A 15,869-nucleotide genomic window follows, 5' to 3' on the forward strand; every position below is an offset into this window, starting at 1 on the left:
ATTCATTTATGGGGGTAGGTCTTTGATGATTTTTTTAATTTTTGAAATTACGTGTATTTGGATTTCTAGCCTTAATAGCTATTAAGCATTTTCCCAATATAATTTTTTCAAGTGAAATACTTTATAAGTTGAAGCCACATGAGGGTTCTTGGCTAGCTGTTAGACTTAATGCAAACTCATTTTGCTTGTATTCAAACACTGGTTTCATATTCTGTGCAGTTAAGTAATCTTAAAGAGTGGCATGTCTAGACCAGGCATGGTGGCTCACACCTGTAATCCCAGCACTTCGGGACACCAAGGCAGACAGATCACAAGGTCAGGAGATTGAGACCATCCTAGCTAACATGATGAAACCCCGTCTCTACTAAAAAATACAAAAAATGAGTTGAGCATGGTGGTGGGCACCTGTAGTCTCAGCTACCCAGGAGGCTGAGTCTAGAGAAGGGCGTGAATCCAGAAGGCGGAACAAGCAGTGAGCGGAGATCGCACCACTGCACTCCAACTTGGGTGACAGTGAGATTCCGTCTCAAAAAAGAATGGCGTGTCTAATAATTTCAGTTTAATACTTAGGTCCTGGAATAATAAAGGACGAGTGTGGACTTATTTCCAACAAAAGTATATTTACCCTTGTTTTCTCACAGTAAAAGGACATTGTTACATAAACTGCAAAATAGGAAATGAGATAAAATTTGAGTTTGCATGTGTGCGTCACAGACGTAGTAAATGTAGAGATTGTTTTGCAAAAATTGGATACACTGGGTTGATTTTTAACTTTGGATTGAATACACTACAATGCCAAGGTTTAGGGGGATGTAAGGTGGTAATAGGTAAAAGCCATTTTAAGCTTAACACATTTTCAGAGACCCTAACACCACATAATGGCAAGGGTGCATTGAAGTGTACATTGTGCACAGTTCTGAAAGCTTGCTAGGAAATGGGAATTAACCCATACTGTTCAACTTTTATTGGTAAAGAAATAGTAACTGGGTGAAGGGTATACACAAGAATGTTGACAGCTTAAAAATACCTTAAAATATATGGAAGAGTTACATTGACTACATCTATATATATAGCCACTAATTAAAGGACTTGTCATCGTAAAGGAATTGTGTAAAATGTTTAGCTGTATCTGGAGGCTCCAGGTAACTTAATTTTTAAATTGTATTAACTATGCTGTTCAGTAAATGCAGAGTAAACTTACATCCTTTATATCAAAAGAATTCTGATGGATTGTCTATTTGAAGTCAGTGGTCTTATTCTCAATAGGTACTGAAAGAAAACGTAATTCGTAGTTTTTTGTTACTCTGATTCTTGGGTCAGATTTTATCAGTAAGAAATGTAAATACAGAATGTAAAAGCAGTTTTGTGAGCTTGGGTAGGTTACTTGGTTCCTTTTAATGCCGTGCTCTCTGGCAGATTGGTATTCCAGCAGGCCCCTTAGAATGTTGATTTTTACATGGCATGAGATGCAGGTGAGATTACTCAAATGTTACATGAAAATAATTACCAAAATATTAAGTTTATGACTTAATGTACTTGAAACACTAAATTAGGCCTAATGGTGGGTCTGATTTCTAACATTGAAGTTCTGATGCATAATTGATAATGTGGTTTAAATTGTACTTTAAGCCAAGTACAGTGAAATACCAGTGGTTTGTTGTCTGGAATATTGAAGGAAATGAAGTAAAAATGAAGAAGAAAGTTTCTTCCCATCAAAATTCTCAGACTTAAAAACTATACAGGTTAAGAACTCCTGTTTTTAATCTGCTTCACACACACACTCTTTTTTTCTTTTTCTTTTTTTTTTTTTTTTGGTAAAATGGATTTATAATCCCCTCCCTCAATCAGAAGGTTAAATTCAATAGCTTAAAGAACTTAACCTAGCACCTGTCTTATGGACCCTAAAGATAGCATTTTGGTAATGCTGGATACTGTCTTACAAGGATATCCTGAAGCATACCTAAAATTCTAATGGGTGATAAAAGTTATGCCAATGTCTTCCCCCCTCCACCACCCCAATATAGGATTGAAGTTTTCTAGTCTTTAATTTTTTTCCAGTTCTCAGGTGTTAAACAGCATCAACTGAAGACAAAGCACCCTGGTAGCTATGTTTAAATGTATGTATTCTGAAGCTTAGTCACATAACAGATATGGCAAACATTTGAGCAGTGCCCCCCTCAAAAACAAGAACTTGGGAAATCTTGGCAAGAAGATAGGTTATCATATAAAGTGTTGTGCAATTACAGTTTGATAGTCAAATTTGAGCACAGGTATAAAGCTCTCAACGCAAATGCAAATTAAGAGAAATGAACACTTGGTTTTATTAGTCATGGCATAGTTGGGATTTGTTATTTGAAATTTATAATTTCTCACAATATTTTATACTTCACTGTAGTATTTTTAGGTACCATAAGTTTCTATGGCCAGTTACCTTGTATGAATTGGTCAGAATACTTTGAAGTTTACTACCAAAGAATGTCTGTTTTTGTCTGCCCAGCAATGCTCTTCTCCCTTCATATACCAGTCAGTGTTAGGTGCTCCAGATAGGGCTGCTGCTGAGATTCTTGCCACCATCTCCCCACTCAATTTGGTGTAAGAATATGGTTTGTTCGAGACCTGGGATATCTGAGTTTGGAAAAGTGATGTCTTCTCCCGAGATTCCCCATCACCACACCATCAGAGGAAGGAAGTTCCTTGATAGCACATGAAAAATATTCAGGACCCAAAATCTTCACATTTGGCTTGGCGTGGTGGCTCACATGTAATCCTAGCACTTTGGGAGGCCAAGGAGGATCACTTGAGGTCAGGAGTTCCATACCATCCTGGTCATCATGGTGAAAACCTGTCTCCACTAAAAATGCAAAAAAAAAAAAAAAAAAAAAAAAAAAACGGCGGGTGGCGGATACCTGTAATCCCAGCTACTTGGGAGGCTGAGGCAGGAGAATCACTTGAACCTGAAGAGGTAGAGGTTGCAGTGAGCTGAGATTGTGCCACTGCACTCCATCATGGGCAACAGAGTGGGACTCCATCTCAAGAAGAAGAAGAACACAAAATCTTCACATTTGAACCCTTAGATCCATTAGTCCTTGAAGTCATTTTCAATCCCAGCAGTGAAATTCTCTTGTAAGCTAATTTGACTGGATTCACTTGTAGCCAAAAAGCATAATACAAGACTAAAGGAAACTGACACACCCATCGTTTATGCAATGTTTACTATAGTAGAGCTAGGCGCAGTGCTTTTTGTGGGGGTGACCCACTGAGTACCACTCTGCTTTATAAATGAGAAAATACGCTTAAGAGGAGGCAGAAGAATGGCCTGAACCCAGGAGGCAGAGCTTGCAGTGAGCCGAGATAGCGCCATTGCACTCCAGCCTGGGTGACAGAGCCAGACTCTGTTTCAAAAAAAAAAAAAAAAAAAAACTAAAGTGAGTTACTAAAGGTCATTCTAGGAATTAGCAGCAGCAAGCCCATGCAGTCTGGTTCCAGGGACAGGATTTCTAACACTACATCGCTCCTAATGGGTTGCTAGGAGTCTTCACTGAATAGTTAACACATGCAGTGCTTATTTTAAACATACTTAAATGAATCTCCATTTCCTCACTTTAAAAAGGCAAAACAATATGAACAAGTGAAACGTGCTTAGGTGAGGAAATAATCGATAACTGAATGATTCATTAGCATGCAGATTTTCAAAGGGTTTTGAGGGAACTTATTTTTGTGCACTCTAGTTTAAACGTCTAATAGATCTCTCAGTATGTCCAAAAAGGAACTGATTTTCCCACTTGGGTCTCCCTCTATCCTGTCTTCTCCATCCTTGGACAACTCAATTCTTAAAGATGTTAAACTTCCTGACTCAAATCCATTCTACCAGAAAATCTTTTTAGTTCTCTGAGACGTGGCAGAATCCGATGTCCCTGACTACCCACTTCTATCACCCTGGACCAAACCACCATCACAATGCATGAACCTCTCAATCGGTTTCCCTACTCCCATCCTTACCCTCTATACTGTTCTCAACATACAAGCCAGAGGAAGCTTTAAAAGTTGTAGCTCTGAGGCATTTTATAGAACGTTGATACTCAACCGGGGCGCGGTGGCTCAACGCCTGTAATCCCAGCACTCTGGGAGGCCGAAGCGGACGGATCACGAGGTCAGAAGTTTGAGACCAGCCTGACCAACATGGTGAAACCTCATCTCTACTAAAAAATGCAAAAATTAGCTGGGCGTGGAGGCGCGCGCCAGTAATCCTAGCTACTCAGGAAGCTGGGGCAGGAGAATCGCTTGAACCCGGGAGGCGGAGGTTGCAGTGAGCTGAGATTGCACCACTGTACTTCAGCCTGGGCAACAGGGCAAGACTCCGTCAAAAAAAAAAAAAAAAAAAAAAAAAAAAAAATTGATATTTATATACATGAAAAGTAGTAGGAAGCTAAAATTCATCATACATTTCTTTCTTTTTTGGGTTTGACCTAGTAAATCCTTAGCGTCATTGATTTGGGTTGCTATATAAGGAGATCCTTCTTTGGGTGATTTAAGATCATATTTGTTACTGAGCATCTCTTTTATTTTCCCTTCCTGGCAGTAAGGCTTACAGGTAGTACTGCTGCTTCCCATTTTGTCATTTTGGGTTCAAACCCACCTCTAATAGCCACCGCTGAAGGCAGATTTTGGTAGACTTTGAAAATCCTCTTTTATTCAGGCTATATGTGCTTCCTGGCTTGCAAAACCTGCAGCAGAAATGGCCAGTCCAGCTGCCACCACTGTACTGACCAGCCCAGCTTCTTTCTCCTCCATCCGGATTGGTACAGCCACCTGCCACTAACAGCACTCCTTTACCAGAGAGCTAGGCAGCCACTGCCAGCAGTCACAAACCCCAGAGGGAACTTTAAAAAAACAGTTGAATGTTACTGCTCAACAGCACCATTAGCTCCCCACCTCACTTATGTAGACTTACAAGGCTCTGTCATATTCCACCGCCATCCCTTTCTTCAGCCACATTGTCCTTGTTTTTTCTCAAATGTGCTTCCACCTTTGGACCCGCTGTGTCTTGTCTACAGTGTTCTTGGCTATGAGAACGGCTTCTCCCCCGCATCGTCAAATGTTGCCACTTCAGTAACGCTCTTCCCATTTACAGCCTTAAGTTGTTATGCTTTTTACTGGTTTTCCCCATTCAATTCCTTCTAACATAGTGGAGTATGCTTGTTACCTCCCCTTCACTAGTATGCAAGTTCCAGGGCAGGGATATTGGTTTTGTCCTTTGTACTTCAAACTGTGCCTAGTGTATAGTGGGCGTATATCTACTGATGGAAATAAATGAATCAACGCTTTCATGTCAGTGTATAACATTTTCTTGGGTTTAGATGTACTTGCTATTGAAGAGGCAAAGTATCCTCTTGATATACTTTATTTTTCTGTAACCCTGGTACTAGAAATTTAGTATAAAATGATTTTTACATTTTCAAATAAAACATTGTGAAAATGCAAAACATCTCAATTAAAAGGATGATTATCTTATGGAAAATACTACTTGTGAATAAACTCAAAGGAATCCCAAACAAATAATTTAACAGTCATAATAATCCTTTATTAGTACCAGCTCTTAAAATTGTATTTTGCCAGAGCTAAACAATTTAATATAAAAAATGCCATTTTTTGTCCATACAGTATTTATAAAAAAGTACACAGTGGTTAGTTTTGCAATAATTTGCTTTTAGCCAGATGTCATATCATCATATAAATCTATGAATATAACAAATGACATAAGAACAGTATAAATAAGTTTTTGTAGTATTTACACTTACACAGAAACTAGCCCAAATGGTGTCCTACGAAATTGTTTATAGTTAAAGTGAAACTACTGATTCAACGTACTGACACTCCAATGCTTTTTAAAGTTTCATATTATTTTCTATACTAGTTTTGGCTATAATTTTGCATAGAATTACTTATAAAGTATGAGCATTTCACATCACAGTAGGAGCTTTTAGTATAATAGTACAAAAAAACTAGCTCAGAAAAGGTCAAATCCTCCTAAATCTAGTTTTTCTTAACATCTGGCTTCTTACTTTTGGGAACAAGGAAAACATTGCCATCTCTTGTTTGCTGCAGGGAGTATTCACTAGGAGAATAAGGTTTTCCATCTTCATCACGTAGCATGCTGAAAACTTCGAGATATAAGGTGCTGAGTTGTTTTTTCAGTAGGTGAAGGCTTTTGTCATTTTCTCCTTTTTCTTTGAGCAATTTTTCTTTTTCATCTTTCAAATGATCTAAATCTTGCTCTAGTTCTACTATATTTTCCAGTTTTCTTTTTCTACAATTCTGAGCAGCCACTTTATTCTTACCCCTCCTACGTATATCTCGAATTAATGCAAGTTGAGCTTCATTGAACTGCTCTTTGGACATCATTTCGTTGAAGTCAACAACAGGGAGGTTAATGATTTTTTCTACGGGGAATGGGATATGGAGAGCTTTTGCCCTAAGTTCATCTCTTGTGAGATGAGCCTCCAAGCGGCTTGAATGTTTGTCTTTTGTGAATGGGGTTTTTCGATGACCAGGACTTACAGGCAATTCTTTCTCTGATGTGTTCTCACATTGGGCATCATGCACAGGAGTGCTCTGCCCCTGAGATGGTGACAAGGGTTGTACCATATCCCCAGAAGAATGTACTGGTTGTGTTTTAGGACCATTCTGTTTGACACTTCCAGGGGCACTATCTAGCTCTTCCACTTCAGAATCACTGAGGCCAAGTAGTGTGTCTCCATAGCTGGAAGATTCCACTGAGTGTTCTGGTGATGCCACACTGGGACTTGTGTTCAGTGAAATGCCAGAGTCAGAATCATTGAATTCTGTTGTGCTTTCAGGGTGGTTTTGGTTGAAAGCTTTGCAAAGTGAGAGATCAGAAACATCAATGGGCCCATTTAGAAGTTCAGAGAGTGAATGGCTTAAAGTAGCAGGTGAGGGCATGCTGTTGCTGATACTGGGCTCAGCTATGAAAGCAGAATAAAATTCATCACCAAAATCTGTGTTGACTGTGGCATCTGAATTTAATGAGTTCACTGTCAACTGGTTGGGGTCTTCTGTGGAGAGGATGCTGCTGAAGGAATCCTCAAAAGCATTAAGAAAATGTGGACTACAGTTACCTACTTCTTTTTCCATTGAGGATATAGATGAGTAAAAATGATAATTGTCAACTTCTGTCAGTTTGGCTTCTGGACTTGGAACCATGGTAGTCTCAACCAGCTTGTCATTTTCAATATTAAGACACTGCATGGGAAAGAAGTTTATACTATATAAATCAAAGTTAATCCATGATAATACATGATAAATTTAGATAAACTCCCTACCCACATTATCTTCAGACTTATCTCTATAATTTATTATCTCTATAATTTAGAGATAATTCTCATTTCCAATACGTATTTATGCCTAAGCATATGTATTATTTTCAGAGTTCCCAGATCAGACGTCAGGTTTATAACATTCTATCCTCAAGATATCCAACCCATTTAACTAGCATGGGCAGTACTCATGACTAATTTAATAGCACCCTCCAATCCTTCCTATAAATAGGTGGCATATAAATAATCAGAATGACTAAAGGCACTGAATATAAAATAATATCTTCAGTATTACGTTCTATTTTAGTTACCTGTAACTCAGGAATGGATAATAGCTCCTCCCAAACTTGCTCAATGTCCTGTTGCATACCGTCTAAATCAACAGGGGCTACCTGAGCAACAGAAGTTTCAGGCGACTGAGCCTGATTAGTAGCAATGAAGACTGGGCTCTCGATGTGGCCGGGAATATCAGGAACAAGTGACTGAAACGTAGCCGAAGAAACCTAAAATTGATAAGGCATTGATTTATGAGTCTTCCACCAACAGGGGATAAGTAAGCTCTAAGGCACCACCACAATACAAAATGGAATCAGCTGTAGTTCCGTGTCTCTCTACTTACTAACCAGTCATGACCCTTTGTAAATAATGAAACAAATCTTTTTTTCCTACCACACTGACTCAAATTTACTATTTGCTGGCCTAATTGTTTCAGCCTACGCATTTGAAAGTAAACTTTAAAATGAGTAAGCACAATCTTTAGGATTTAGTTTATATAATATCTAGCACAGTGGTACCAGATAAAACCGATTTATTAAAACTGTTAACTGAAGAAGTCTTCGTTTATTGCCCAGCTGGCTTTTTACTCATCAAAACCTCTTAGATACTTGCAGCAAATGAGTTATTTGTTTCCATGGTTATGCTGTCCATGCTTCTGGCTATGCAATAGTAAATGGTTTTGGTTTTGTATTGTGTGAAGGTTTTTAAAATTTTTTTCTTAATTGTAAAGTTATCTATAGGCTAAGGTTTCCTTGACAGAGTATTTCCTTGGTTAAAAAATTTCCTCCTAAAACTGTTTTTATTCTTTTAAATGGAGACTCATTGATGGGACTTACATAGAATATGATTGTTATTTTATAGTTAGGGAGTTTTGCTCCTAACCAGGTTATTTTATACCTCACCTCATTGTCATCTACAAACGGGAATGTCTGTGCCAAAAGCTGCATGCAGTCATCAAAGTACAAAGCATCTGATTTGGGAATGTGGGCAACCTAATAAAAGGGAATGACACAAAGGAAGACAAAAATGGTTAAATATTCCATTGCCAAGCAAAATATTCAATACTTGATGTTCATAAAATATAATCAAGTTAGGTAAATATTTATCTTATTTCAGAGATCACTTTGGTACACAATTTGAACCAGACCACGTGGGTTCAAATCTTAGCTCCTCCAATTTTCTGAGTGATCTGGGCAAATTATTTAACCTTTTTTCAGCTTCAGTTGCTCATCGCAGATAAAATAGGGATAATGGTACCTAATTAATATAGTTGTGTTGATTATATCAGTCAGTATATGTTAAGTTCTTAAAACAGTGCTTGCCACACACAGTAACGCCAGTTCTACTACTTGGTTCTCCTACCACTACTTCTGTTGCTGCTACTTGATCCTTTTTTTTTTTTTTTTTTTTTTTTTTTTTGAGACGGAGTCTGGCTCTGTCGCCCAGGCTGGAGTGCAGTGGCCGGATCTCAGCTCACTGCAAGCTCCGCCTCCCGGGTTTACGCCATTCTCCTGCCTCAGCCTCCCGAGTAGCTGGGACTACAGGCGCCGCCACCACGCCCGGCTAGTTTTTTGTATTTTTTAGTAGAGACGGGGTTTCACCTTGTTAGCCAGGATGGTCTCGATCTCCTGACCTCGTGATCCGCCCGTCTCGGCCTCCCAAAGTGCTGGGATTACAGGCTTGAGCCACCGCGCCCGGCCCCTGCTGCTACTTGATCCTTACAGGATGTTTCTATACTTTACAAAACTCTTTTGTGTAACTTATGTCTTCCCAATCCTCACAATAACTCTGTTAAGATTAGCAGGTTGGGTACTGGACTCATCAGGAGGCTGAGGTTGGAAGGTAGATTTGACAAGGTTAAGTAAAAGAAAGGCAAAGCTGGAACTCAAATCCAGATATTTTAATTCCTTGGTCAGTGTTTCCTTAAACCCTGCCATAACTTTCCCAAGAACAGAGTACTCTGTACCTGGGAGTAGTTGGCAGATCCACTGGTTTCTGACTGGATGTGCTGGGCTGGCTGAATTGGGAGAAATTCACCTGTCTCTTCATCTAGTTGTAACTGAGCGAAAAAGGCTTTCTCTTGCTCCTTTTGGAGTTGTTCTTGTCTTTCCTTTTCAAGTTTTTTCTGTTTTTCCAGCTCATACTCTTTCCGTCGCTGACTGAAGTCAAATACTTCTCGACTTACTCCAAGATCTATATCTTGCCTCCAAAGTATGTCAATCAAATCCATGTCCTATGTTTAAGACAAAAAAAGGAAGGAGAGAGATCATGGTTTTTAAATGGCAGATACCACATACATTAATTCCACATTATGCCACTGTTGATGGTGGGGAGTGGGGAGATTACAAATACAATCTAAATGAGAACACAGATCCAATGTTCTAGAAGAGCATAGTTAATTCCATTCAATGAATCTATTCATTAAAGACAACAAACAACCTACAAACACATAGCCATCCATTCTAATCACTTGGATCATTAATGATAGGGTGATGGTAGAGGTCACTAAAGGGCAAAGTCACAAATGGTTTGAATGAAAAGAAATCCCACCCTTGTTTAATGCAATATAGAAATTAGAGCAAGCACTCTAAGCCACTGGCTTATGAGAAGTGGGGTTTGGAAAACATTACTGAATACATGGAGCTTTCTTTAAACTTTGCTCAGCAAATATCCGGTTATAGAGGGATAACTCCCAAGTTAAAGTGTCAATCTAGCAGTTGTGAAATGTCACCATTCTTTCCATCTTTCCTACACTAGATTGATTATCTTCTCCCCATCACTGCTTGCTACTCTTATCTCTGGGGCTCACCTATATGCCTGTAATCCAGCATTTTGGGAGGCCGAGGTGGGTGGATCACCTGAGGTCTGGAGTTCGAGACCAGCCTGGGCAACATGGTGAAACCCTATCTCTACTAAAAATACAAAAGTCAGCCGGTGTGGTGGTACATGCCTGTAATCCCAGCTACTTGGGAGGCTGAGGCAGGAGAATCGGCTTGAACCTGAGAGGCGGAGGTTGCAGTGTGCTGAGATCACACCACTGCACTCCAGCCTGGGCAACAGAACAAGACTCCATCTCAAAAAAAAAAAAAAAAAAAAAGGAGCAGACAGGGACAGGTGCGGTGGCTCATGCCTACAAGCCCAGCACTTTGGGAGGCTGAGGCGGGTGGATTGCTTGAGCCCAGGAGTTCGCAACCAGCCTGGGCAACATGGAGAGACCCTGTTTCTACCAAAACAAAAACAAACAACAACAACAAAACTGGTGTGGTGGTGCACACCTGTAGTCCCAGCTACTCAGGAGGCTGAGGTGGGAGGATCACTTGAGTCCAGGAGGTCAAGGCTGCAGTGAGCCTATGATTGTGCCACTGCACTCCAGCCTGGGCAACAAAGTGAGACCCTGCCTCATAAATAAATAAATAAATAAATAAATCTATGGCTCCAGGGAAGGATTAAAGGTATTAAGTTTTAAGACATAGGAAGAATCTTACAAAGAGGGAATGGTTTTGATGAGGAGAGGCTGGGCTTGGTGACTCATGCCTATAATCCCAGGAGTTTGGGAGGCCAAGGCAGAAGGATTGCTGGAGCCCAGGAGTTAACTAGCCTGGGCACCATAGTGACACCTGTCTCTACCAAAAATCAAAACAAATTAGTTGCACGTGGTGATGTGAGCCTGTAATCCCTACTATTAGGGAGGCTGAAGTGAGAGGATCACTTGAGCCCAGAAAGTCAAGACCATGGTGAGCTGTGATTGCACCACTGCACTCCAGCCTGGGTGACAAGACCCTGTATCACACACACACAAAGATACATGGGGAGAGAATTTATATGACTAGGCTAGGCATAGGAACCACATCCAGATTTTCCTAACCAAAAATGTGTCAATAGCAGTTTTTCTGCTTTATAATTTTAGTATGGAAAAAATCTAAATAGGTAGGAAATCTAAATCTGTTTCCATTCCACAATCACCTATAGGGGAAATAATGAATTTGAGAATGGAAAAAAATCAAGATGAGGGAATGGGAGTTGCGACCTGGAGGCCAGTGGGTACAGTGTAGACACATGTCGCACTTTGCATTTCAGTTCTGCTGACAGCTGGCAATGCCAGACTTAGAGCTCTATTACTTTCAGCTTCCCAAGGACACAAATAACATGGTGGTTGTTTCAGTGAGGAGTCAGGCTATTTTTATCCAACGGAGGAGGAGCAGGCCACCCAGTCTGGAGGCAGCACAGCTAGCTGGATGGCACAGGCCACCTGTACCCATGACTGAAGGCTGGTGTTGGAATCTTAAATGCTACGAAACCCTGCTCATGGGGCTCATTATTCTAGCCTTGAACAATATATAGCGTAAAGCACACAGAGTAGGCATAGTTAAAATAGCACTTGTAGTTAGGTATACCTCACTAGGAAATACCTAATTATTTTTAAGCCAGTATCTATTAAGGGCCTCCTAGATGCCACGCACCTTTTTTTTTTTTTTTTTTTTTTTTTTTTTTTTTTTTTTTTGAGACGGAGTCTCGCTCTGTCGCCCAGGCTGGAGTGCAGTGGCGCGATCTCGGCTCACTGCAAGCTCCGCCTCCCAGGTTCACGCCATTCTCCTGGCTCAGCCTCCCGAGTAGCTGGGACTACAGGCGTCCGCCACCACTCCCAGCTAATTTTTTGTATTTTTAGTGGAGACAGGGTTTCACCATGTTAGCCAGGATGGTCTCGATCTCCCGATCTCGTGATCCGCCCGCCTCGGCCTCCCAAAGTGCTTGGGATTACAGGCGTGAGCCACTGCACCCAGCCCATATGCTATGCACTGTTCTAAGTACTTTACATATAGAAACTATTCCTCAAAACAGCCTTATACAGAGAAAACATCCCTGTTATAAGAATACTGAGGTTAAGAAAAAAGAGATACTACCAGAAAGTGGCTGAACAAGGACACATACCCAGGCAGCTTCAGTCGGGTTCATGCTTTATTAGCCATGAACCTACACTAATACAAAATGGCATGGTATTTGCACATAACCTGTGCACATCCCCTTATATACTTTAAATCATCCCTGGATTACTTACAATACCTAATAAAGTATAAATGCTGTGTAAATAGTTGTTATACTGTATTTTATTTGTGTATTGTTATTTTTTCATTTTTTTCCACTTTTTTTTTTTGAAATTTTGTTATTTAGTTACTCATTTTGAGATAGGGTCTCACTCTGTCACCCAGGCTGGAGTGTGGTGATGCAATCATGGCTCACTGCAGCCTTCACTTGGGCTCAAATGATCCTCCCACCTCAGCCTCCCAAGTAGCTGGGACTACAGGCACACGCCACCAAGCCCAGCTAATTACTTTTTGTAGAGATGAGGTCTTGCCATTTTGCCCAGGCTGGTCTTGAATTCCTGGGCTCCAGTGATTTTCCTGCCTCAGCTTCCCAAAGTGCTAGGATTACAGGCATGAACCACTCCACTGCGCTTGGCCTTTTTCCAAATATTTTTCAACCAATCTGCCATTGGTTGCATCATGGAACCAGAGGCTACATGGGGCCCACTGTATATATACTTTGCTTTGGAATCTTGGTAGTATGAAGTGGCCAGTCTGCAGGTCAGATTAAGTATGTCACCTAGATCAGTTTCCTGGCCAAGAGCAACAAAATAGCAACCACAGCGCATTCAGTCATACATGGCTATCTTCTCAGGGGGATTCCCACTAAAATAGACATGAGAATAATTTCTATTTTAAAAATTGATTTGTTTCCATTTTGATGGACATGTTTACCCAAAGGTTATCGTGGGAGATAGAAAATTCCAAGGTATAGAGAAACCTACTTTATTTTATTGATTTATTTTTTTGAGACCGAGTCTCGCTCTGTTGCCCAGGCTGGAGCGCAGTGGCGCAAGCTCAGCTCACTACAACTTCTGCCTCCCGGGTTCAAGCAGTTCTCTCACCTCAGCCTCCCCAATAGCTGAGATGACAGGTGCGTGCCACCATGCCTGGCTGATTTTTGTATTTTTAGTAGAGACAGGGTTTCGCCATGTTGGCCAGGCTGGTCACAAACTCCTGGCCTCAAGTGATCTGCCTCCCTCGGCCTCCCAAAGTGCTGGGATCACAGGTGTGAGCCACCACGCCAGGCTGAGAAACCTACTTTAAAATTCTGATTAGCTTGGGCCCTTTCTTCTCAGTAAAACTAGATATATAGCAGAGTATCCTATCTAGACTTTCTGCAAACTGGAGCTATCTGCCCAAGCAAGGTATTAAGTGTTCAATATATTCCCATCTTCTAGGTACTAGCACCAAAAATGAAAGGAATGCATGATCCTGCAATCTTAATTGAACTCCATAAAACAGGCAGTCCATGTTCCCAACCATCTCAAGAACTGATGTGCAAAGTATGCAAAGCTCTTTACAAGGTCAATAAAAGAAACTCAAATACTTGTCCCTGCACCTGGGGAAAAGTGCACTTTGACACATCCCTGCCTCACTTACCCCAGACTTCCTGGGCCTGAGGTTTTTCCTTGTTAAAGAGATCCCAGGATAAAAATCAGTAAAAGGTTGTGACTTTTTCATGCAACTGAAGCAATTTAGGTTGCAAACATCTGCCCACGAATCTGACTTGCAAAGTATCCTTACAGCCAACCCTCATGAGCTGGAAGAAAATACTGAATGGAATTTACTCTTTGTCAGTGTCAATCATGCCAAGAATTGAAATAACTATATTTAATTTCCTCTTTCCCCCTTTTCCTTCCCATCAGATGATAATATTTGAGGGGTTTAGATGGTTTTAGCTATACATTGTTTAATTATTCCATCGTCCAAGCATACAGATGTTAGTGGATCAAATGAGACATGTGAAAAGTATCTCTATAAATGTAAAATATGCAAATGTTTACATGTCGACAGTGATAGGCTCTACTACTTGCTGTATAAGTGAGACCAAAGTCCAGGCCAATGGATAATAATGAGGTAGTGGACCTAACTAGGAGGAGCCTAAAATAATATTGGGACTATCTAGATGGTCAGAAAGAATGAGTCAATTAACTTCTAAAATCATGGACGGCTTCATTGCTTGGTTCTTCCTCAGGGCAGGTCTGAATTAGACTACTATTAACATGTAATAAAAAAGGATTTTGATCTCAGAGAGATTCTGAATTATTTACAAATAATAAAGCAAGTTAATAAGCAAATTAGAAGTTTTGGTGGACTATTGATGGTTTTGTTACTGTTGGTGGGGGGGTGGTGACGGCAGTGGGCACCCCATATACATTAGCATACACTCTAACATAAATGTTTACATACATACACACACACGCTCAATTTTTACTCAATCCCTGCTGTGAGTACCCTTCAATGGACAACTCCAAACCAATTCAATGTTTTTTATTTGAATTTCTCCTGACATGACCAGAAAAGGACACCTTTATGAATCCTTATCAACAAACAGGAAAAATAAGCCATGAAGCATTATTTAGACTAGCTCTTGAGCATCCTGTTCACGTTATCTGAAACAATGCTGGACCCTGGGAGACTAAGCAGCTCCTGTGGCCCTAGCTTACTGTCTCCACCAAGAATGTCACCAAATGGCAACATCTAATTGCTCTTCATTAGGCTGTGGGGCATTCGGTGCAATTGTAATAGGACCAAAATAGGTTTCAAAGTGTTCTGAAACGTTTTCCTGTGTATTTTTAAGTTTATATTTATGTAGCCAGGCACGGTGGCTCACACCTGTAATCGTAGCACTTTGGGAGGCCAAGACTGGCAGATCTGGAGCTTGAGCTTAGGAGTTTGAGGCCAGCCTGGGCAACGTGGAGAAACCCTGTCTCTAATAAAAATACAAAAATTAGCCGGGCGTAGTGGCACGTGCCTGTAGTCCCAGCTACTTGGGGGCGCGAAGGTGGGAGGACTGCTTGAGCCCAGGAGGTCGAGGCTGCAGTGAGCCAAGATCGTGCCACTGCACTCCAGCCTGGGTAACAAAGTGAGACCTTGTCTCAAAAAAAAAAGTTTATGTAATGTTTTTTCTTGCTATGAGAGATCCCAAAAAAAACTGCTTCATAAAAGAAAAAAGCTAAATTTGAAGCAACTGTTTTGGGTTCCCAAAAACAGACATCTTGATCAAATTTAGAACGCAGCAACAACGGGTTTATTGTTACGGCCTTAATGTCAAACTCTGTGCTACTCAGATTTTCACATCTGTTTCAGCGGGCAAAATCCTGCAGAGATTTGATACTGTAAGAAACATTCAAAGCTTTATGTTTAAAAAAAAAAAAAAAAAAAAAACAGCAGA

At 40.5% G+C, this 15,869-nt stretch overlaps 1 protein-coding gene across 4 annotated transcripts in view; it reads right to left on the minus strand.

The window, feature by feature from the left end:
- Nucleotides 1–5,559: 5,559 nt before the first annotated feature.
- NFE2L2 (NFE2 like bZIP transcription factor 2) overlaps nucleotides 5,560–15,869 on the minus strand; it is a 152,108-nt gene continuing 141,798 nt past the window's right edge. For all 4 annotated transcript variants that reach the window (XM_038000639.2, XM_007965441.3, XM_007965442.3 and 1 more), the window contains 4 exons: nucleotides 9,577–9,843; nucleotides 8,513–8,602; nucleotides 7,646–7,837; nucleotides 5,560–7,260 (listed from right to left, as the gene is read on the minus strand). In XM_038000639.2, coding sequence (XP_037856567.1) covers nucleotides 6,034–7,260; nucleotides 7,646–7,837; nucleotides 8,513–8,602; nucleotides 9,577–9,840 — 1,773 coding nt within the window. In that variant the 5' untranslated portion in view covers nucleotides 9,841–9,843 and the 3' untranslated portion in view covers nucleotides 5,560–6,033. The remainder of the gene's footprint in view (nucleotides 7,261–7,645; nucleotides 7,838–8,512; nucleotides 8,603–9,576; nucleotides 9,844–15,869) is intronic.

The sequence above is a fragment of the Chlorocebus sabaeus genome, chromosome 10, assembly GCF_047675955.1.
Source record: "Chlorocebus sabaeus isolate Y175 chromosome 10, mChlSab1.0.hap1, whole genome shotgun sequence".
Taxonomy (NCBI): domain Eukaryota; kingdom Metazoa; phylum Chordata; class Mammalia; order Primates; family Cercopithecidae; genus Chlorocebus; species Chlorocebus sabaeus.